Source organism: Strix aluco, chromosome 2 (genome assembly GCF_031877795.1).
Source record: "Strix aluco isolate bStrAlu1 chromosome 2, bStrAlu1.hap1, whole genome shotgun sequence".
Lineage (NCBI taxonomy): Eukaryota > Metazoa > Chordata > Aves > Strigiformes > Strigidae > Strix > Strix aluco.
Genome location: NC_133932.1, coordinates 77896139 through 77920448, shown reverse-complemented (window position 1 = coordinate 77920448; position 24310 = coordinate 77896139). Strand labels below are relative to the sequence as shown.

Below are 24310 nucleotides of genomic sequence, written 5' to 3'. Positions count from 1 at the left end.
GGGCAACGAGAAAAGCATTTACAGGTATGTTGGTGATAAAACGAAGACTAGGGAAAAATTTCCCTCTCCAGAAGGAAACAGGAGACCTGGTTACCTGGGATATGATGAAGGCTGAGGTAGTCAATGACTTTTTTGCCTGAGTCTTCACCAACAAGGGCTCCAGTCACACTGCCCAAGTCGCAGAAGGTAAAGGCAGGGACTGGGAGAATGAAGAACCGCCCACTGTAGGAGAAGATCAGGTTCGAGACCATCTAAGGAACCTGAAGGTGCACAACTCCATGGGACCTGATGAGATGCATCCGCAGGTCCTGAGAGAACTGGCAGATGAAGTGGCTAAGCCACTGTTCATCATATCTGAGAAGTCGTGGCAGTCCAGCGAAGTTCCCACTGACTGGAAAAGGGCAAATATAGCCCCCATTTTTTAAAAGGGAAAAAAGGAAGACCTAGGGAAACACAGGCCAGTCAGTCTCACCTCTGTGCCCAGCAAGATCCTGGAGCAGATCCTCCTGGAAACTATGCTAAGGCAGACGGAAAATAAAGAGGTGATTGGTGACAGCCAACAAGGCTTCACTAAGGACAAATCGCTCCTGACAAATTTGGTGGCCTTCCACGATGGGGTTACACTGTTGGTGAACAAGGGAAGAGCAACTGACATCATCTAACTGGACTTGTGCAAAGCGTCTGACACTGTCCCTCACAACATCCTTGTCTCTAAATTGAAGAGACATGGATTTGATGGATGGATCACTCAGTGGGTAAGGAATTGGCTGGACGGTCACACTCAAACACTTGTGGTCAATGGCTCGATGTCCAAGTGGAAAGCAGTGACAAGTGGTGTTCCTCGGGGCTTGGTGTTGGGACCGGCGCTGTTTAACATCTTTGTTGGCGACATGGACAGCGGGATTGAGCGCACCCTCAGCAAGTTTGCCGATGACACCAAGCTGTGTGGTGCGCTTGACACGCTGGAGGGAAGGGATGTGCCATCCCGAGGGACCTGGACAGGCTGGAGAGGTGGGAAAATGTGAACCTTATGAAGTTCAACAGGGCCAAATGCAAGGTCCTGCACGCGGGTCAGGGCAATCCCCAATATCAGTACAGTCTGGGGGATGAATGGATTGAGATCAGCCCTGCAGAGAAAATCCTGGGGGTACTGGTGGATAGAAAACTGAATATGAGCCAGCAATGTGTGCTTGCAGCCCAGAAAGTCAACCATATCCTGGGCTGCATCAAGAGAAGTGTGGCCAGCATGTCGAGGGAGGTGATTCTCCTCCTCTACTCTGCTCTCGTGAAAACCCCATCTGGAGTACTGTGTCCAGCTCTGGGGTCCCCAACATAAGAAGGACATGGACCTGTTGGAGCGGGTCCAGAGGAGGGACATGAAGATGATAAGGGGGCTGGAGCATTTCCCTTATGAGGACAGGCTGAGAGAGTTGAGGTTGTTCAGCCAGGAAAAGGGAAAGGCTCTGGGAGACCTTCTAGCAGCCTTCCAGTATACTTAAAGGGAGCCTACAGGAAAGATGGGGAGGGACTCTTTATCAGGGAGTGTAGTGATAGGACGAGGGGTAATGGTTTTAAACTGAAAGAGCATAGATTTAGATTAGATATAAGGAAGAAATTCTTTAATGTGAGGATGGTGAGACACTGGAACAGGTTGCCCAGTGAAGTTGTGGATGTCCCCTCCATGGAAGTGTTCAAGGCCAGGTTGGACGGGGCTTTGAGCAACCTGATCTAGTGGAAGGTGTCCCTGCCCATGGCAGGGGGATTGGAACTAGATGATCTTTAAGGTGCCTTCCAACCCAAACCATTCTGTGATTCTATGAATTGACAGATCCTAAATTTATAAGCAGCACATTCATTATACACCTCAACTCTGTCTTCCTAAATGCTAATCCTATTTCGAGAGACCATTTGTTGCAGTATCCTAAATCCACAAGTTAATGAAACCAAATTCCTTAGAAAATAAGGATACGATGAAAATACTACATTTAGAGTACCAAGCTTAGTCTTACTTTAAATTCAAACTAACAATATCCCAAAGAATTATTACCAATTCAGACATTTGGGTATTCGGCATCTCCTTTTTCAAAGCTAATTAAGCAACTTAGGGCTCAGCCAGCTGACAGCTTGGAGTAGTTTAAGAAGTCTCCATCTTCAGATGGAACCCAGTAATTGATTCTGTGAGGGCACCTACTCCTTTGAAAGTTGAAGCAAAGTAAGTTATGTTAAGCTCCTGCAGAACGTTTTAATTTTTAACTGAAATACATCACAAACACTCATATATTCCGTTAAAGTGCCTTGTCTACAGAGATGGTATCTTCCAACTAAACTACTACAAATACTCATCTAACCAAGCTCTAAGACTTCCTTGCTTGTGAATTGCTAAGCAAAGGGGGAAGAATTACCTAGTCTTAAAAGATCGCAGAAGAATCCACTGCTAGAATTAACTTAAGCCTGAGATCTCCTTGCGTATCTCCAAATGTACACACTACTGCAGCTCAGCTCAGTGTTTCACTTCATAATGAAATTACAATGGCAAATGCCAGGCCTAAACATATCCAAGCATCTCAAACTCATTACATATAGGCTGCAGTAAAGGGATCATTTATCCCTGAATTACACCATCTTGGACAAACAAAACTTAGCACTAATTCTACAAATAAAAGGTTATTGTTTCTCCTCTGCCCACTAAAATAATAAAATTGTTAGTTTTTCCACATACAACTATTCCCTCCCAGTGTGTTCAGATATGAACAGTAGAGCACACTGAAAAATCAGGGCCCACAGGTTTAATAACAGCAAATACCTCTTGACCAATTGCAATATAGCTAACAAATTCCCCATATCTTAACAATGATCTCTTTCACACAGGAGACTGAACCATTTCCAATCTATAGGAAAACCTCCATAATACAAACCTCCAATATTCACAAAACTCATCACTACAGCCTACTTTGCATGCTTTATTAAATTAGCAGTGAACTAGTAGATGATTGACAGGTGACTACACAGAACAGAACAAAACAGAAACACAAAACCCAAACAAAATAATTTTAAGAAGTCATAGCATATGAGCAAACAGTTGATCACCTATTTAATATCCAGGCTAATGTTATTCACATGAAGCAAATCGTGAACTCATCATTTTACATCACTCAGAGATCGCCAGTGCAGATGGCAAATACATGCAACCAAATCACTGTCAAAGTTGAAGACAAAGGAAGGCAAAATGAATACTACAGCAGTTTTAAATCACCTTATGAGTTCCCAGAGAAGCTGCATTAAAATTCAACAAAGTTAATAACCCACAATTCCCTTCAGAACATACCTAAACAGTTGTCAGCTCTTGCTGTCTCCAAAGCCTATGCAGTGGATTTGTCCCCACAGTTGTGTTTTAAAACAGCAGGACAGAATGAGAACAACAGATTAGTTCCTTGCAAATATAAATGATATCCTATCAAAGATGGTAACACAAAAAACTGTATATTGGAAAAAAGTAACAGAATTGTAGAATTTCAGTAAGACATAATTACAGCCCACATAGTGTGTTAAATGCTTATACTTAAAAAAAAAAGCTAAAGATCCTGGCTAAAAGAAACTGTCTACCCAAAAATCCACCAAAACCACAAACAAATCACATCAGGCAAACAAGCTGCAGTATATCCTGAGCTTTACAAAACCCATTATTTTCCTTCGAAAGTTTTCCAGTCTGACACTGATATTCTTCTGATCTCCTAATTGTTTTCAGTAATATATATATATATATATCTTCCCCACAGTACCCTCAAATCCTCCTCAGACATTTTATGAGTCCTTACTCCCAAGCAAAAAGAAATTCTTACATTCATTCACTCAGACATCAGGTGAAAATAAGCACTAACCAAATCAGTCTCTCTTCTATGGCTTTTGTCTCCTTTAGAGAAGACCAAGAATGACAGTTCAACAATACACCTATGCTAGTGAAACACAGATTTCTGGAATGACTACACAAATCTCACATTGCCTTGTTGCAAGAATAATCAGGTTCTTTATGAAAGACTTAGACAATCTATCTGCCAGATAGTAGCATTGGGATGCTGCTGGTGACAAAACAGTCTATGTTATTGAGGACACAACCATATCAGTAGCATCAACTCAGGCTTTTCAGTGTTTGTTTTACTCTCATGCTCACTCAAAGTTCATCAGTAAAAGCAAACTGGCATCAAACATGTCTTGGTAACTGTATTTGAAAGACAATACAAATGCAGTCCACAAGTCCTGAAGGCCTTAGAGTTTTACCCTCTTTTAAGCACTCCAAAGGAGTCATGCTACCATGCATCTATTAATAACAATTTTAAAAATCCATCTTTGATAGTTCTTCTCTTACTGCTTGTAAAAAGCTGGTGACCTAAGTACTATATAAATGTGACAGTCAAATCCAGAAACAATGACACATGCAGTTGACCTACAGTTTAGGGTCACACTTGCCTTTAATATATAAAAATCTAGCAGGACAAAAGGAAATAGGATGTTAGAACAAACTAGTAGATTCCACTTTTCTGTAGGATCATCATAAAGCAGCTGTATTTGATTAGAAACATAACCCTGATGCAATGGAATGCATGGAGGAGTTCTTGTTTGTTTTCTCCCCCTCTTTCTTACTAACAAAGACTATTCCAAAAGATAAATTACTGTCTTGGTCTGACCTAGAAAGTGATGCAATACCAACTCTTAACTTGGACTAGAATTATCAGTGTGCACTGATGGTATCAGAGACTTTCTGGATCTCATGGATTTGCCAGCAGAAGGAAAACATTCTGAGAGGAGAAAGATTTGCCAGCAGAAGGAAAACATTCTGAGAGGAGAAAGGGTGTTTTTTCTTTGCTTAGGAGACATTGTTTAAGTCTGCTTTTTAATGTGCGTATTTTTAAAATGCTTGTTCTTTACCTATACTGAGTGAGATCAGCTTACATATGGAACTAAGACAGTTTTTGCAGTCTTTGACTCCCTCAATCTATGCAGAATCAAAGTCAGCTAAACTCAGATAAAAAGGTCTTTATACTCCTGATTTATCCTATTATTTGTGAATGACTAGAAGAACTGTTCACAAAAGGAAATTCATACCACCAAAATGGAGGCATCCAAGGGTAAAACTTCATGTTTACTTTAATACAACAAACTAGCACCTTGCCTAGCACCTTGTCCAGTTGCATCGTGAAAACCTCTGGTAATGGGGACTCTGCCACATCTCTGGAGAGGTTGTTCCAGTGACTGTTCTCACTTTCTTTCTTACATCAAGGTGAATCCTCTCCCAGTGCAACTTGTACCCATTGCCTCTTGTCTTCTCCATGTGGCTCCTTGTGAAGAGAGAGCCTCCCTTCTCTTTGTAGCTGCTCTTTCTAATCCAGACACTATCCTTTCCTATACAGACACTAATGTTCAAACAGCTGCCTGATGGGTTGGACCAATCTCCCTTCCCAAAGGAAAAAAATTATAGCAAGGGCAGAAAGTAAAACTGGTTGTGGTGATTGGTGGGGTTCAGCTAGAGGATACATGGGTACAGTGGAGAACAGGACTGCGGTTTGGAGGGACCATGACAAGCTGGAGGAATGGTCTGAGAAAAGCCTGATGAAAATCAAAGACAGGACGCATGCAACAGTCCAGGCTGAGGAGTGCAGAAAAGGATGTGGAGTTCCTGATTGACAAGTTCACAATGAGTCAGTCGTGTGCCTTTGCAGCAATGAAGGTTAAATGCACACTGAGCTGTACTAGCTACAGCATACCCAGCAGGTCAGGGAAAGTGGTTGTTCCTCCCTACTTAGCTCTTATGAAGCCACATCAGGAGTACTGTGTTCAGTGTGGTGTCCAGTACAGGAAACACATCAACAACCTGGAATCCCACTAAAGAACCACTAAGATGGTTAGGAGGCTGAAGAATATAACACAGAAAAAGAGGCTTAGGCAAACTGGTCATGTGTCATCCCCCCGCCCTCCTTAAAGATTTTTGGAACTCACTGGCAGAGATTGCCCAGAGCAATCTGATCTATGAAGTTAACTCTGCTTTAAGCTTTTAGACTAGAGGTGACCTCCATAGTTTCCTTCCAACCTAATTTGCTCTATGATCTATGATAAAAGGAAGCTAGATTGCTCCATTTTAGCAGCCTCCTGCACTTCTGTCCAATTGAAGTGACAATGGAAATGCACCCTAAGTTACAAGCCTAGTCCTCCTAAGCTTCTACACAATTGATAGATTTTGGTACCTCTAGAAGATGACTGCAAGTGCCTAAGATAAGCTATTCCTCTGACTGGCCATCAAAAGGAGTCTATCTCTTTCCAGTGACTACACTGGGGAGGAACAGGGAGAAAAGGCTTTTAAGTTGCATGCCCAAGTTAGATGCTTAAGTTGATGAAGCAGGGAAACCTCCTGAAGGTTCACCCAGAAAAGCCTGAGAATACCACACACATAATGGACACAAGATGAAACACAGCTGGCTTATGAGGCTGAAGGTCAAGTCTGTAGGGATACTGGTGGTGGAGACAATCTGGGATTCATCCCGGAGTACTGAGGGAGTTAGTGGATGTTATAGCAGGACCCCTCTTGATCATCTAACAAAGGTCTTGAGAGTCTGGGGACATTCCTGCTGACTGGAAGCTAGCCAATGTTATTCCAATCTGCAAAAAGGATATGAGGGAAGACCCACGGAACTACAGACCTGTTGCTCTAATCTCAGTTCCTGGAAAAGTTATGGAGATTATACTGAGTGCTATTGAAAGGCGTTGAAAGAATCATGCAACCATCAGGCACAGTCAACATGGGTTCACAAAGGGAACTCCTGTTTAACTAATTTGATATCTTTCTATGATAAGGTCACCCGCCTAGTGGATGAAGGGAAGGAGGTGGATGTAGTTTTTCTGGATTTTAGTAAGGCTTTTGATACTGTCCCTCACAGCATCCTTCTGGACAACATGTCCAACCGTGGGATGAGTGGGTTCATGGTGTGCTGGGTGAAGAACTGGTTGAAAGGCAGAGTTCAAAGGGTTGTAGTGAATGGGGCTACATCTGGCTGGTGACCGGCACCACCAATGTTCCGCAGAGCTCTATTCCAGGGCCAGTTCTGCTCAATATCTTTATCAACAACCTGGATGCAGGAGTTGAATGCACTATTAACAAGTGTGGTGATGATACCAAATTGGGAGGTGCTGTTGACCCTCCTGAGGGACAACAGGCTTTGCAGAGGGATCTAGATAGACTGAATCACTGGGCTGTGATTAATGGGATGAAATTTAACAACTTGAAATGCCAGGTTCTGCACCTAGGACAGAGTAATGCCGGGCACAAGTATAAACTGGGAGAGGAGTGGCTGGAGAGCAGCTCTGCAGAAAGGGATCTGGAGGTGCTGGTCAGCAGCAGGCTCAGTATGAGCCAGCAGTGTGTCCTAGCAGCCAAGAGGGCAAACTACATCCTGGGGTGCATCAAACACAGCACAACCAGCCGGTCAGAAGAGGTGATTATCCCACTGTATTCAGCATTGGTGCGGCCTCACCTTGAGTACTGTGTGCAGTTCTGGGCCCCACAATTTAAGAAGGATGTGAAGGTCCCTGAATGTGTCCAGAGGAGGGCAACAAAGCTGGTGAAAGGGCCGGAAGGAATGTCCTATGAGGAGTAGCTAAGGACCTCACAGGCTTGTCTAGTTTGGAGAAAAGTAAGCTGAGGGGCGACCTCATTGCTTTCTACAGCTTCTTGAGGGGGGGAAGTGGAAAGGGAGGTGCTGAGCTCTTCTCCCTGGTACCCAATGCAGTAATGGTTCAGAGCTGCATCAGAGGAGATTCAGACTGGACATTAGAAGCATTTCTTTACCCTCTCGTGGTCAAACACTGGAACAGGTTTCCTAGAGAGGTAGTTGATGCCACAAGCCTGTCAGTGCTTAAAAGTCATTTGGACAATGTCCTTAATAACATGCTTTAACTTTTGGTCAGCCCTGAAGTGGTCAGACAGTTGGACTGGATGATCGCTGTAGGTCCCTTCCAACCGAAATAGCCTACTGTATTCTATCTCACCCACTTTTCTATTTACAAATTAATGATTGCACATCCAGGATGAGCAATGAATCTCACCCAGGCATTTCAAAATCAGTTTTCAGACCACAATCATTCTGACCTGAAAACTTGACTCTGAAATGTCTGGGTTTTGTCACATTGCTCATCAGCCTGCAGCAAATCATGTAAGGTTCAGAGGAAAGAAATACTCTGAAGCTTGAGCTTCTCCTTTCAGGCTCCATGCAAGATCTGCTAAAGAACTTATTAGTGCTCTCCACAGTGCTGGAAATAACTTTTCATTCTCTCATTTAGGATGTGCCAGAGAGGATCTGCAAGAACCTGAAATTGTCATCAAGCTACCCAAAATGCGGAAACTGTTGGGAGAGACTCAAGTATGTAACTTGGATACAAATTCTTGAGTACAGAAAAAAATCTAAATTTCTTTAAGAAGTTGCTGAGGAAAAAGCAGGCAGTGAAGGTGACAGTAAACATTGAAAACTGATCTGAAAAACAAAAGGCACAACTATGCTGGCAGACTGTAGTCTTCCTTGACAAAACTGCTTAAGAGACACAGCTCTAACCCTATTATGATGTAATGTCCAATAAAAAATACTAAGTGCTGCTTAGTATCATCTCCACAACATTTTCCTTCTTCTGTATCAATGACAAGAATTTCAGTACAAGAATACTATTAAAATGATACTGACATCTAAAAGCTATCAAACTGTCCTTCGCAAGTTGTACAAGCACTCAGAATATCCCTAACCAGTGTACACATCACATTCTTAATCATTCCTGAGATGTCCTCCATAACAAAATAATTAAAGACTCCTACATAAAAGTCTCCAATGGTCATCCTAAGAATTTGGCTCTTGAGTTCTTCAAGCAAAGATTATTACCCCTGCCATATAGGTCTACCTCTACCAACAAACTGGAAAGCACATAGCCAATATTTTGATTTGTCTAATTTACTCTAGCACTAAGAGGAAGAAACATCAAAGCACAATCATACCCAGTAAAATAGATAAGAAAAGAATACATGAGAAAGCAAGATCCCAAGGCCAATTTTCATCAAGAAATTATCAGTTCAGTTGAAAGAAATGAAACATACTCAAAGGGGAGAAAAAAATATCAGAAGTGAACAGGAATTACCATAAGTACCATTTGAAGTGGTGAAAATGAAGTTAAGCTTATGATATCAGCTGTGGAAATACGCAAAATAGTTCTAAACAATCTAAACTCAATTAGCAAGAGCTATTTGCAGCATCATAGAGCTCACTGTGGACTAACTTATCGCGCTCGGCCTGCACTAAGCTCTTTGATGCCATGACTATGTTGTTAAGCTAGATCACCTGAAGCCAGCTCAGGTACCTCTGTAATACACTGTCAACTCTGGTTAAACATTACAGGCCCCGCCTGTTCAACTGGTATTATACAAGCTCTTCACAACACAGCTCCTCATGGGTTCACCACAGGATTTCCGTATTTCCCGTGGTGGGGCACATTCAGATACCAGATTGTATGTCCTGTATAGCTTTTCATAATCATGAATTAATGTATTCTTGTGTGTTTACTTAGCAGACCCCCAAGACAATTTCTCCACAACTGTATTTGAACTGCCAACCTGCATTCAGATCAAATAATACAACAGATCTTAAAGCTCACTTGAAAAAACATCTACAAAGGAATTGTTCATGTTAAATACAGCTGTCTTACAAAAACTTTATGAGTAACACTATAGTCAGATATATATGCCAGCACTTGCATATTGCAGGAATTTAGAGGGCTTACTCATATGAATAATTCTTTACAATTCATTAAAAATACCAGTAAGGTTCCTAAAGTTTGTTCCCATTTAAGCCATTCCAACATAATGGCATTAAGTGTACTAAAATATTTAAGAATATACATTTATAGGTTTGATTTCTTTCTAAAATACTTACTAAAATATTTCTTTATGCTTCTAAACAATAAAACATTTAACAAATAAGCCTATTATAAAACAGACTTTTCTTAAAATAATTTTAAGTGTTTAACAGGAATCAGGGACAGCAACCCTTCCAGTTCCTCTAACAATAAATACCTGCTAAAGCGGTTGGGGTTTTTTTAAGATTTTATGAGGGTATAAACATTAATAAATTCAAACCACATCAAGATGACATTTTTAGTTTTGCTATACTTCACTGAAACGTATGAATGCAGAAAATATACACAATATAAAATTAAGGGGGCAAACAGAATGCTTACTTTCTCTAAATGCTTTACAGTAGCCAAGGAATGACAACAAAAAGAACAGGGCACACAGTAGGTCTGCTCTGCCAACAATCCCGGCAACCTTAAAAAAAAAAGAAAAAAGAAAAAAAAAGTAAAAAGTTTCAGATTACCAGAATTTGCTCTTAGAAAACCTGAGATAAAGGTACACACACACATATACAAAGTGAAATGTATAAAATAATATCTTTGTATCACTTTTCCTTTTTTTAACCTCGTTTACTGGATTAGTAATGCCCAGTGTTCTAAGCCACATCCTAATTTTGATTGGGCATTGCTTAGTATCAACTGGGTAAATGATTTGGCTTTAATTTATGAAAAACTGCTGTTTTAAGAAATGAAGGAGGACCTCACTGAATAAAACGTAGATTTTGCCTGATTCCATCTGTTTTTTGGATCAAGTCACCTTTCAGCAGAACTCTTAGCAAACATCCTGAACCCCAACAAAATCGGCAGCTCTGCTGAAATGCAAATCAAGACTGTCCACTTTCAGAAGACAAGCCAGCCTTCAAATTGCAGTCTGAACACTCAGAGTGGACAAGTAACTTCCAGTCTGCAGAGCTGGGAAAAAAAAAAAATCCCCCCTCCAGCAGTTTTCTGTGTTATTTTAATTTATTGCATTAGAGCTACCTCCAAATGCACCTTGTAACAGAAGCTGTACTAACGCAAAAGAAATGAGGATTGAATTCTGGGACCTCTGTACTCCAGATCTGTGCCAACCTATTTAAATCAAGAGCATTCTCAGGGCCATCAACAGGCTTTGGTTCAAGCCCTTAAACTGAATTTACAATAACTTGCTGAGACACAGCATGATGTATTTCTGGATCTTCATTCCTCAATTACACAACTGTGAGGATACACCATGAATTTTTTGTGGAAATCATCATACAGGGGGTTGGCAGGGGACTGTATAGGCCCCGATCTTGGGACCTCACTAGAACATAAACCCAGAGCAAGGATCATGGAAACACCCCTTACTTCTCAGTCTAGCTCTACTTCCTGGAATGCTGAGTTCTGTTTCCAGAAGATGTACACAGAGGCCTTTCTGAAGCAGGGCAGAACAGCTACAGGTTTTGGGTTTTTTTTTTTAATCCACTTTTTGAGATGATGTTTCAGGGACAAAAGCAGAAACTTTGGTTCTTGCATAGTGCACCAGTTGTCTCATTTTGTGAGTAGCACAGAAAGAGCAAAGTAAAAAGATAAATTTTATCTTCATTTTGTTTAAAGGCACCTGCTAAGCCTCCCTTAGGAAAAGGGTTTTTTTTTTTTTGTGTCAATCTGACATGATGGAACAACTATTTCTAAACAACATCAGAAAGGAAAGAGAAGTATAGAGTCTTGAGAGTAGGACTGAATCCACTCTCCCATTTTACTCTCAGCTTCACTTTAGCACTGTAAAAGGAGAAACTGTTGGACTCCTAAATTCAGTTCAGAAAAACTTCTTGATTTATCCAAAGCCATGCATCTAACTTCCCTGCTTCTTTGTCTATCTTATAGAGGAATTAAGAGAATTAACTCAGTAGCTGTGGGGTGCTTTGAAAGGTGAAAATAATGAAGTGTCATTCTGTTTCAGGAGCTGCTCTCAGATAGAGATAAAAGCAAAGGTGAACTGACACAATTTTGAAAATAAATGTCAACTTGTTACAACAAAGAGATTAAGGGGCTAATAACACACATACAGCCTCAGATGACTTCAACAGTATGATACAATCTCAAATGCAGGATCAGTCCTATAGTTTCTGCTAATAAGGTAAACAAAAAAATGGTTTTAAATTAGTATCAGGTATATTCTTATGTCCATGTCTCATTTAGTATTTCATCATTCATTACAAAGAATAAGCATGTTGTAGAAGACAGAACTACACCACAAGAGTGTTTACTTGTAGGTAGAAAAAATTATAATGACAGATGTTTTTCTTACATAGGTACTGAAAAGCATTAAACTTTTCAAGGTCTGTTTTACATGACAGTTTGTTTTGTGCTGTATAGACCAAAATCCAAAGCAGCAAATAGACAGATTCTTCACAATTTTATGTCAAAATATGTCATCTCATTTCAAAACAGGATGTCATGATACTTAAAACTCACAGCTTTAAAATAATGAGTGCTTTTTGAGGAGATGCTGCCTGACACACACTCATGCTAGAATGATAGCAGTATCATGACTGCTTCAGTGCAGCAAGATTTATCATTCACTGTGTAAATGATTAGAGAGGCCTTTGTTCACTCCTGGATCTTAGAAGAGAGACAGTATGTAAGCATGCTACTTTTTTCCTCTTCTTCCAATGTTTGCCCAAAGCATATGCAAGTCTTCAAACCTCACATATGCAAGCAGACAGTATCACTTGTAATTTATTTGACATGACCAAGATCTTATTAATATTTGCCTGCTGATTTAAATATATTTTTAGAGTCAAATGGAATGAAGAAGAAAATAATGACAAAGGAGTCAATAGGAGGTTTATTACAAAGTTAAGACTCAAGTAAAATTTCTCTTTACATATCAGAACACCAAAAGCACTGAAGACTTGTTTTACTTCACTTTGACATCTAGAACTGGTTTTGGAGAACAAATACAAGGGGCCCTTCTGACACCAGCACAATGCACTCTCACAAAGAAGTTATTCTGCATGCAAGCAAACACCAGAGAATGATGGGGAGGATGTTTTAGCCATACTGCCAAAAAAAGCTGCCAAATTACTAATACATAACTTTGCACCATCTCTAGGTTTCCAATACATGCAGGGTCCCCAGTCGGCTGAGAGGCCTAGCTTTCCATAACCTCTTCCCCATCAATCACGTGCAAAGCAAATGAAAAAAGCCAAAACCATGGCATATTGTAAATAAATGAAAAATATATAGAATAAGGTGCACTGAGGAGTCAATGTTCATTACTAGCACAAAGATCAAAGCTAAAGTTAGTACTTTTTCAGTAGCCCAGTCCTTCCAAACTCTAAAAAAATGATTCCTGCATTGTGATTGTTTCATTTATTCATGATTACAAGATCAAGCAATCAGGGACTACATCCTGCAAGCCCACTGGCATAAGGGATTTCTTAGTGATTTTCTTAGTGATGAGTGCAATAGAGCTTTTTAAGAAAACCATCTCCTCTTCACTAGATTTTCCATACAAGGACTTTGATCTTTGGTCAGGTATTTTAATTGGTTGCTATGCATGTGCCATGTTTCTATTCTGCGTCTTTACAGCTTCAGCTTCCAGCCACTGTTATGCTTTTGTCTGCACTTTAAAGGGCCTACTACTATCAAATTTGTGTTCTCCATGTACATAATTACAGACTGTGATAAAAAAAAAAATCCTTTAATCTTCTCCATCTTAAAAATATAAACCCATGGTGTTCGATCTTTCATGACACGGGATGATTTCCAGTCCTTTAATCATTTTCATGGCTCTTCTGAGCCCTCTCTGTTTTACCCAGTGTCCTCCTTGCAGCATGTATTCAAAACTGGATGCAATATTCTAATACAGTCACATACAGAGTTCATATAATATCCCTACTCCAATTTTCTATCTCCCTGTTTTTTTACCAAAGCAACTGGAAATGAAATGTGGTTATGCATTTGCATTCAGTTTATCCTCCATTCTCCTTGGCTGTTCATGAGCTAATGTATCTAGTAATGAATTCTTAATCCAATAATTAGGGAAACTCTGTAGTTTAGGGCTATCTTTCTTTAGTTATTGTACCTAAATGATTTGATTTATCTTCTTTAATAAGGTCCAGCCCTGTGGAATAACAAACTTATGGATGTGCTAACCATAATATTTGATTGTTCGCATAAGACATGTGCCAAGAGAAGTGTTAAGAATATATAAAAGCTGTGTGTAGACTATAAGGCTATGTCAGAATTAATTAAGATGGTCAAGAACTTCTAAGATATAAATTGTTGGAGCTAATTATTCAGTACTTACACATTCTGTGTGCACTGGATGTACAGCAAACAGCAAAGCAGCTAGAAGAGATGTCTTTGGAGCCAGGTTTAGCCTTCTTCCTTTATTAGTGAATTGCAGTCCACCCAATAATATCGAGAACACATCAACCATCAACACTGAGATAGTACAATGCAGTATTATATTGATGACATGGAAACCAACTGGGTAGAAGCCTCCAGCAAAAAGGTAATTAATTCTATAGAGAAACAAAAACATCAAGGCTAGGAATTATATCAATGGTAAGAGATATGCAAACAGAAAACCTAAGCAACCCCATAGCAAGATCATATTGGACCCACACACACAAAAAAAACCATTCTGAAAAATACCAGCAAACCCCAGCATGTATGGTATTACCACTTAGCCCCCACAGTCAGCTAGAAACAATGCCCTGATCTTAACTCAGAGGTATTCATATGGGATACCATATTCAGCATAATATCTATCCTCTCCAAAGACATATGTTAATGCTGTTATGTTAATCATACCTACCGTTACTTAGAACTGGCTTTTGGTCAGCAACATAACTTCAGTGTTGTAACGCAGGGGTGTCCTGCGGAAATACGACCCAGCCTAGTGGGGAGATACCCTTGGGCTTAAGAGAAACTATGTCCAAAAACAACCTGATGAAATTATTTTCATTAAATCCACACAGTGAGGAAACTAATAAGCATTGAGACTATGATATCCACTGACACTGTAGCTGAAAAATGTCCTAGCATTTGTACTGATGATGTGGAAACCATCTGGGTACAAGCAGTATCAATCCAGAAAGCAATCAGTTAGCGCATCTTAGTAATTAAGCTGTGAGACTGGTTAGAGAGAGGTTTCATGCAAGTATCAGAACCAGAAGGAAGTGTAAGTGAAAATTCAGTCTAAAACCCTATTCAGGATAGGAACTCTGCCATAAAATGGAGAGGGAAAAGAAAAGGGAGAAACACCTTCTTATTATTCATATGCTTTTATCAGTAGGTGAGATACACAGAAACTTAGTTTGGATAGGGGATTTTATACAGTTCATTTGGTCAGTGTGCATCTGGCTTAAGTGAAATCTATTTAAAAGACCCTAACCTATTATAAATGTGATACACATAAAAGCTGGAGCTTAGGGAAATTAAGAAAACCAATTTCTTACTTGCAAAAATAGCATTTTATGGACCATCTCCACATGCTCATCTATATTTTCAGATATAGTAATGACTGTATCCCAGTTCGCTCTTTAAACTAACCAGGATGTTACTAGAGATGGAATATACCACAGAGACCTTGAAAAGAAAGGAAAGCATGTGTTGAAAGCTTTAATAGGTTTAAGACTCTGACACATTCCATTCAGTTGCATATTTTCCTTGACGAAAATGTGAAGAAAGCCCAACAGACAGTGAAACCCATACTGCTAAGTACTTAAAACACTGACACTGCACTCAAGAGTCAAAGTTTTTGCTTGAATATGAGGACTAAGAGTGGGAGTACTTCTTACGCAATCACTTAGTCCCTGGCTTAGTCTGGACACAACTATGGAACCAGTGAGTTGCATTGAGAAAATAAAGAAGCTTAAGACTAAGTCTTCAAAGATTCTCTGCATTACTGTACCCAGTTTCTACATGGTCTACTGCTTGCTCAAATCTTTGTGCAAAAAACATGAGCTAGGCATCTACAGAAGTAATCCTCATAAACCTTTAGTTATATGAGAAAAACAGCATGTTATATATACAGACAGACATATGTCTCACTAGGATTCTCAGACACAAACACTCACTTGAAGTTAGAATATCAGGGGGGAAGAGGTGGGAAGACTATTCAGTGACCTAGTGGCAAAAGGCAATGGTAGATTGATGCTATTTATAAAAAAATCATTTGACAGATCACCAGGAAAGCAGAGAACAGCAACTACAATAGCAGTGTAAGTGGCAGCATGGCTAAGTGAAAGGAACATACACTTCCTAGTTCTCTGATGATGTGACCTACATACTGAACCATACTGTCCCTAGTACTGAGGTACATAAAAGCATAAGATGCAATCTCTGAAATTGAATCATTGAAATACAGAATGACAAAATAATATATACTTTGGGAAAGAAACAATTTGAAAATTAAAACTCAATTTGAGATTAAGGTAGCGAACAGAAAAATCATATTCAGCAAAGGTATCCAACTACCCTTCAGCTACTTTGTCTCTCTCCTTTTCTGTTGTGTCCTCCCTATAATCAATTGAGCCAATATATGTTAAAAAAAAAATAATCAGACCTTGAGCAGAAAGACAAGTCTCACCTGAAAGTTAGGACAGTTAGTGGTCGATATGACTTATGACTGGTATTGCTGCTCAGTTTGCTACCCCAAAAGTCGTGATGCCACAGGTCACCAAGTGGGGTTTCTGCCCTGAGGTCCTGAAAGGAAACATCATGAATTACCAGATTCTTAACATTTGTGTTTTGTTCAAAGCCACTAAAACACAAACAAGTCCTAACTAATACAAGCTCATGCTAACATGGACATAGCAGATGTTTTGTTGGCTCACTACTGACATTTGTCAAGGTACCCAAGTTTGCAGTGACGGTCATGTCTTGGATGCCTGTCATTACAGAGGCCAAGATCCTTGGATTCTGTAAGTAGGCACAACTACATGAAATTTACTAGACCTGTGAGTATTCATATCAGTTGATAATCTGGTCAATAGCTGAGATATGAAACACATAAAAAGCCCCTTTACCTTATAGTTTTGTAAAAAGCCTTTGATTTTAGATCTAGGTTATCTTGTGAAGGAGGCCAACTACAACCTCCTGCAAATAGCTACTTTTCTACCAGTGTCAGTAGCACAACTACTAATGAAAACATGAAAGCAAGGAGGCTAAAGATAGAAAACAACAATTAGCTCTTTTTGAAGCCTTACTTTGCACAGGACACTATTCAAATAGCTTTTTTAAAAAAAAACTCTTAATATATGAAACCAAGAATCAAAATATCTATGTACTGCTCTAAAAGATGAATAGCAGAAGACAGAAAAGTAATGAATTATTTTAATTTGGGGTGGGGTAGGGGACTATTAAGAAAAAACACTGCAGAGGAAAAGTCCACTCTTCCCTTTTATCTTAAAGCCATGCTGATAATGAAAAAATCCAAATAACCTAGACTATTGAATGGAAAACACACACTTTGAAGAGGAAAAAATAAGGACCTTTGTAGCATCCACCTCAGTTTTCTGTGAGGACAAGCTGGGAAGCTCAAACTAACATATTCATCTTGTACTTACCCCTATCCTCCTGCTTCCCTGGGTCAATTAAATACCAATTTATGCTATAGCAAATGTGCAGGTTAAATACACTTAAGACAGAACCTAAGAACAAAATTGTACTAGCAAATAAATAGCTTTTGTGTAAGTGCTGGTATTACACCTGCAATCAACCACAAGTTACTCTACTCCCACCTTATCCCCTGAAATTGTTTAAGAGACCAACAAGCCAAAGCAGATTAACAAGCCAATACAAACACAAGTAAGGAGACAAACAGGGTTGTTAAACCCATGAAAGGTCTTACAAAGCCTGGTGTCCTATGTCTTATTCCTCCTACATCTCCATCTACTTACAAGATTCTCACATTACAATACCCTTGGTTCACTAACTCCAGTTCCTCTCAAATGCTGCTGCCATCTCACTTGCTTCTACAGTACCTTGAGCACCTCCTGTGGTCTCCAGTATCTTCCATTTCATCCTTAGCTAGCATTTTTGGCCTGCCAACAAGGCAAGAGAGAACACATACCACTGCTAGTCCCAAGGTACAGCCAAATGTCTGGGCCATGCTGACTGGCTGCTGCTACACTGAACTTAAAATAACTCAATTTTTCTTGCTTCTCTCTTAACACATTCTGACTTGCAATCCATCCAAAAATAAAAAAAAAATCCATGAAGAGATTTATTTCTGTCACTTGATCAAATTTGGACAGTATTAGACAACTGGTTAAAAAAAAAAAATAGGAAGGGGAAGTGGGCTAAAAATCCTCGCACATTGTCAAATGAAGTGAAGCATTCTCTAATAGGTTACTAATCAATACACAGAAAAGACAGCAGGCTAACACTGTAGTTTTTGAAAAATCCTATACTGCAGCTGTCAATTAAGGCATCCTCAGGGAAAATCTTAAGAAATGAAGACTCACAGGGCTCCAATCTGGGCTTAAGAATTATCAAGGTGCAAAATTTCTTCACTCTCTCACAGATGTTTCTACTGCCAAGCAATAGCTACAAGTTTGTTTCTTCTCCCTGGACTGCAATTTTGGCCTTAGGCACCTAAATTCCTGTTCCGTTCCTCACTGGTATGCACTAACCCTAAAGGTCATAATTTGACTCTCAGAGCAGGAGTGCACTCAACCAGCAGCCCATTAAATCAATATAGCTGCTTTTCCAGGGGCAAGTGGGGACTGGATTCTACACCAACATCTCCTGAAGTCTTTGTACTCTGCAGGGGACAGCTGTTGGTGGGCATTGTGGCCCTCAGAGTGCTTTTCCAACCAACAGCACTGCTCCTTATGTACATTCGCCAAAGAAAGGGACTATGAAAAAAGAGATTTTTTCTTTAGTATAAAAATTTTAAAAGTATATCTTCTATGTCACAGATGGTCTTCAATAACTCAAGATGAGAAATATATTTGAAATGTGCAAGGCTAGATTTCCCTTTCCGCTAGAATCAGTCTTCTTTTGTCTTCCACAGGAAGAATGCAGGAAAAGCTGAATACATGGAATTACTTAGCAATTAGATCACACTTCCATATGACCTAAAAATCTTCAGTCATGTATCTTGCTCTTGTATCCAAGTTCTGTGAGAAAGTTTCTTACATTAATCTTCTCACTCAATGGACTTACCCTAAAATAGGAATGGTTTGCTCTGAGCGGCACAGCTGTTTAAAAGTTACATTATGATTTTCTCTTTAAGAACGGAAAGTAGATATCAAAGGATCTCTAAATATTTGACTAGGAGCAGCTTACAGACAGCAGAGTTCAATACTGGAAGAAAGGTCAGTTTTTCTGTATAAAGGCTTATGGAAATGACACATTGTGTCTGAAGCTCCTAATTCAACTTTTTGTCTTGCCAAGCTAGTAAATAAAGACAAAAGTCACTGTTGTGTACCAGTTAAAATGCTGCTTAAAATGACAAGAAAGCATCTGGAAAACAGCCTTGAAAGGCAATAAAATCTAATAACATAATGTTCCACGATACAGTAGGCATGGGGTCAACTAACAGTGTATCTTTCGCAAAAAAAAAAAAAAAAGATCGGACTGGTGGTGGTAGCTAGTAAATTAACAGAAAGATCACTGTGTGATACCCAGGAAAATACTGGTATAGTAATGCTCAGTAAATCTACAAAATTACTTCACCTGCTGCCTCTCCTATCGAATAGGAATAAAATATGCTACATTTTGTTTAATAAACTGTGCCTTTGCTAGATGCTCTCCCTCCCCATTAAACTGGTAAACTTGTTGTCTCTGCATTTTTCCCGTGAATTTTGCATTTCCATATATTCATATGACCCCTGTGTTAAAATGATACTGTCACAAAAATCTCATTTAATTTCTAGGGAATAATAGAGGATTTTGATGCGAAAAATAGCATAAGCCTCTCAGTTTTTCAAATACACAGACTAGATATGAATTAATCTATTTAAGCAGTTGGCTGAATTTCTCAGCATTGCCAACAGCTATAATCCTGGTGCAGGTTGTTGTGTTGCATAGATAAATCGAAACATTTTGAAAGTAAAGACTGAAAGAAATGGAGAAAGATTACAAGTGTGGAAATTGCACATGAACAAAACAACCTGCCTCGTTTCAACATCAGTCTTTTGTTCATTCTTTCAGGAAATTAAAATATTATAATTGTGCCCCAAATAAAACTTTGCAGAATGAAACATTGCCAGGAGCTGTGTAATTTAAAATATGGTTCTTAAAAAAAAAAAAAAAAAAAAAATCACTGTAGGGTCTTAGTAAGTCTATAGTATTCTCTTAGAAGCTTTGAGATTTATTTCCAATTTGGCAGATGCATTTTCCCCCCATATATTTATAACTCAAGGTATGATGAGTTACACAAGCATAATACAAATTTGTCTAAGAAAACAGTAATTCTGTGGGATTCTAAAAGGCACATTGCGATAAATTGCCTCTAAATCTTGTGCAAGGCAAAAATATGTGAATTGTGTTCTTCTAGCAGTATGAGTCTCCAGATTATCCTCCTTGTAAACCTATGGCTTCAGGAAAACAGAACCAACAGATGAGGGCAACTCTTTTTACCCTGTACTTCTCTTTCCAAACATTTAAGTACCTTCCAGAACAGCATAAGAGCTGTAACACCAAGACCCACTCATGAGCACAGGCTCACTAACTGCTACATGTTATTGCATGAAGTGTCTCAGCAACTGAAGACACTCTACTTCTCAAAGTCAAAGTCAAAAGAATCTAGCAAGAGGTTTGTTCGAGTCACATGTTAATTTCTAAGCCTTTCAAGGACTGTTCATTGCATGTATGATCAGTTTTAAAGTAGAGCACAGGAATATTCTACCTCTATTTCAAAAAATACTGTTGTCACGGGAATTTTTAAGAGGGGAAGGAGCACAGGAAGAGGAAGCTTTCCTTGCTCCCGTAACACTTTTATGGTATAAATCACAGCTGGAGAACCCCTGCACTCTACAACCACTTAGTGACACATTATGTATCTTGCAACCAGAGTAAGTTTATTTATTGGGCTTATTCATCTGTCACCCTAAGAAGATACTGAAAAAAATCTCCTATTAACATCAACGGGTATTAGAAAAGTCTACTGCATACTCTCACTGACTTAGAAATGAGCATAAAATTAGATCTATAAGAAGTCCTGATGTGCAGGTACTCTGTGAATAAGTGTTACTAAACATCACATCAAAATTTGCTGCAAGCCTTGATAATGGTTTCTTAGATGACAAGCAAAGTCCATTTGGTATGGCAAAAAGAGCTCCCTTCCCCTTGACCAGATATCAAGATTCCTTAAGCAGAGCACCTCACTTGGAAAAGAATGAAAGGAGACACATTCTGAGAGAAAAAAAAAAAAGCTGTTTAATTTGTTCACTCTTTTGTTTATGCATTAGAACCCATGTCATGTTATTCAAACAGCTTTAGGACTAAGATTTTGTTAAGTGTACTTAAGCTTCTAGCTTTTCAGAGCACTGCTGTGCAGCTTGTTTGTCAATCTTAAATAAATCTTACTTTAAAAAAATCCAATAAAACAAAACAGAAAAATAAGCTTCGAAAAAAGGAATATCGGAAGGAAGGTCTTTACTAGGATGAATATTTTGGGCCTACCTAGATAACTGCTGTCATTATTTTTTCTCCTATGACCATTTATGTCAGAGCACGGGGGGGGAAAGAAGAGAGACAAACCTTATTATTGATGATGGCTTCAGAATCATCAAAGACAAAATCTCCATCATAGCTGTTAGCAAAACAGAGGAAGGAAATTAATGCCACAACCATTTTAGCCCAGTATGACGGAAGGAGAAACCATGATACGTCATGGTCCAGATTAGGTTCTGTTTGTGCCATTCTGTGAAATGCTTGTTCCAAGTTGGGAGCTTCAGCATTATGTTGGCTGCAAGTCTGAAAGAAATACATACAAATGCAGTTATAGTTGCATTTCACTAGAAAAGAACTTAAAAATGGAGAGTTGGGTTGGGAGAGAAGAATGAAGTTTCATACAACCTAACATTTTTTTCTCTCAGTGCGTTTCATAATTACTGGAACATCTGTAAACATAATTTCGTACTTCAAATGTGGAAGAAAGGCACAGTTTCTCATGATTGGAGCACAGAGATAAAGCCAAGAAATTCTAAGTTAAAGCTTTGGCACAGGCAAATTCTAAAACCTTGAGCAAATCACTGTTTTCCTGATTCTTACTGTTCTTTTCTAGTATAACAAACAGGGGCATCATGGAGACTGTGGAGCATTTATAAAGTTCTTAAGAGAATGATAAGCACTATAATTTCCTTCTGAGTGTGAAAACCAAACATCATCAATTGCAAAACCAGCTCAACTCTCTTCTGTTAATCGAATTAAAGGACCTAGTCTTACACACAGCCTATAAAGGGAATTCATACAAACATCACAAGCAGACATATACAGATGACAGTTAATGGACTAGGCCCTAAATGTCAACAATTCAAACAACGAGACAACAAGAGGCGTACAGCGAAGACCGAAGTAGTGCTCACTAGATCACTCAGCACGCCACAAGGACTGTATAAGCTAAATTCTGCTGCTGTACTCATGGGCTTATGAGGTTGTTCAGGTAGATGAAAAAGATGATGCAATCCAACAGCACTAAGTGGTACATCAGTGTGGAGGTACTAAGGCTGGAGGTTTACCCATGAACCACCTTTACTTGGAAGGGTCTCTTCTGATGCTCCAAAGCCAGCCCTCCGCCTGGGCAGCTCCTCTGCCTCTGCTTCTCTGGTGCTCCCACAGTACTGTGAGTGGTCTTATTATCAAGTGCTACTATAAATGGCAGCTGGAGGAGGTTACAAATGGAAAACTACAGTAAAAGCAGGGCAGAATACAAAGTTTTTCTTTGTAAGACCCAAGAATGATAGGCACATCTAGTAGCCCAGCTTCACACTTTCTTATTTATTGGCTTTTTAAATCAACTGTTGCACTCCTGAAAACATTGCATTTGATGTCTTCACATACAGTCTAGAAAAAAGCTCCAGTCATTGGGCTTCTTGAACAAACCTGACCATTAGCACTGCTAAGGCAATTGCTTTGTAGCTTTCTGTTTGCAATGCTAAATTCCAGTCTCCACGTATTCCCAATCTCTGTGCACACGGATATCTCACATGCACACCCTCAGGCGGTGGTGACACTCCTTGTCACACCAGTGCCCCTTTTCCCTTTGGGGACTGTATAGCAGTGCTCCCAAATTCAGGTAAAGGCAGCAACGCGGAGCTGTGTAACCTGAGAGAGAATGGAGCAGAGCAAAGCAGACCAACCACTTTACAAGCAAAGCCTTTCCTCAAAGTAATTCAGCCTTGTGCTCTTGGTTTGACAAAAACAAAGACTAAAAGCAAGGCTGCAATCAGAGAGAAGTGCATTGCGCTGCTCCTAAGAGCACAGACACAGCATCAATGCCCGCTACGCAATTAAAACATTTCATCTACTCAAGATTCATTTTGCCCGGAAAGTTTCTCCCATGCCGCTTTTCTCTGTATCCGATGCCCGTTTGCTCCCAGTCCTCTCCCCGCGGTGCTGGCCAGACCCTGGGGGCTCCTTTTGCCAGGGCAACGCGTGAACCGCTCGGGCGGGCTGAGCACCCACGAGGGACCGCGACCCCCCGCCGCCGCGCACGTCCCTCCGAGCGCCGGCCCGAACCGCTCTCCCGTTGCCGACCGGCTCACAGGCGGCTGCCAGGACCGCGCCACCCGCGCCGCCCTCTCCAGGGACAGGCGAGACCGAGCCGACCCCGGCCCGGCCCCACCGACCCACCGCGGACACCCCTCCCCGCCGAGCTGGGGGGGGGGGGGGGGGGGGCAGGGGGACACGGCTCCGGGTCCCGCCGGAGAGAGCGGGCGCCGCGGGGAGGCTCGCACCGAGCGGTCACAACGGCCCCGCAAACTTGAGGGCGTCCCGGCCGCCCGGCGGGCGGTCCCGGGGAAGGAGCCCGCCGGGGAAGACAGCGGCCGGCGGGCGGGCAGGGGCGAGGCTGGCGGGGCGGGCGAGCACCACCGGGAGTTTCGCGGCGGCCCTGCCCCGCTCGCCGCTCCCCTTTTGTCCTGGCAGCAGCCGCCGCCGAGGGGGTTGTCCCGGCCCGGCCCTCAGCCCCGCCGCCGCCGTCGCCGCACCCGCCCCCCACTCCCCGCGCCGTCCGGGCCGGTTCCGCCAGCGCTCCAGGCAGCAGGAGGGGCAGGGGCTGGGCCCCCCCTCAGCGCCGGGGGCCCCGCGCGGCGTTACCTGCGAGGAGAAGGAGCCCGCGCGGCATCTCCCACCCGGGTGCGAAACTCTCCCGCCCGGCGAGCGCCCAGCCGGAGCGGCCAGCGGGGGAGGGGCCGCGGCGGCTTCGCCTCCGGGAAACATCCTC

General features: G+C 40.9%; 1 protein-coding gene across 8 annotated transcripts in view; it reads right to left on the bottom strand.

Moving 5' to 3' along the window:
• Positions 1-24275, bottom strand: part of TMTC4 (transmembrane O-mannosyltransferase targeting cadherins 4) — a 71860-nt gene extending 47585 nt beyond the window's left edge. For 3 of the 8 annotated variants that reach the window (XR_012622002.1, XR_012622003.1, XM_074815368.1), the window contains exons 1-4: positions 21625-21840; positions 16502-16617; positions 14213-14429; positions 10261-10348 (exon numbers count right to left, since the gene is read on the bottom strand). Coding sequence is in view for 6 of the 8 variants with exons in the window: in XM_074815368.1 (XP_074671469.1) it covers positions 10261-10348; positions 14213-14429; positions 16502-16617; positions 21625-21786 (583 nt within the window). In the remaining 2 variants the exon portion in view is untranslated. Of the gene's footprint in view, positions 1-10260; positions 10349-14212; positions 14430-15368; positions 15450-16501; positions 16618-21624; positions 21841-21942; positions 21964-24183 lie in introns of those variants that run through there. The other 5 variants (XM_074815369.1, XM_074815370.1, XM_074815371.1 and 2 more) reach the window with 5 other exon arrangements.
• Positions 24276-24310: the final 35 nt, after the last annotated feature.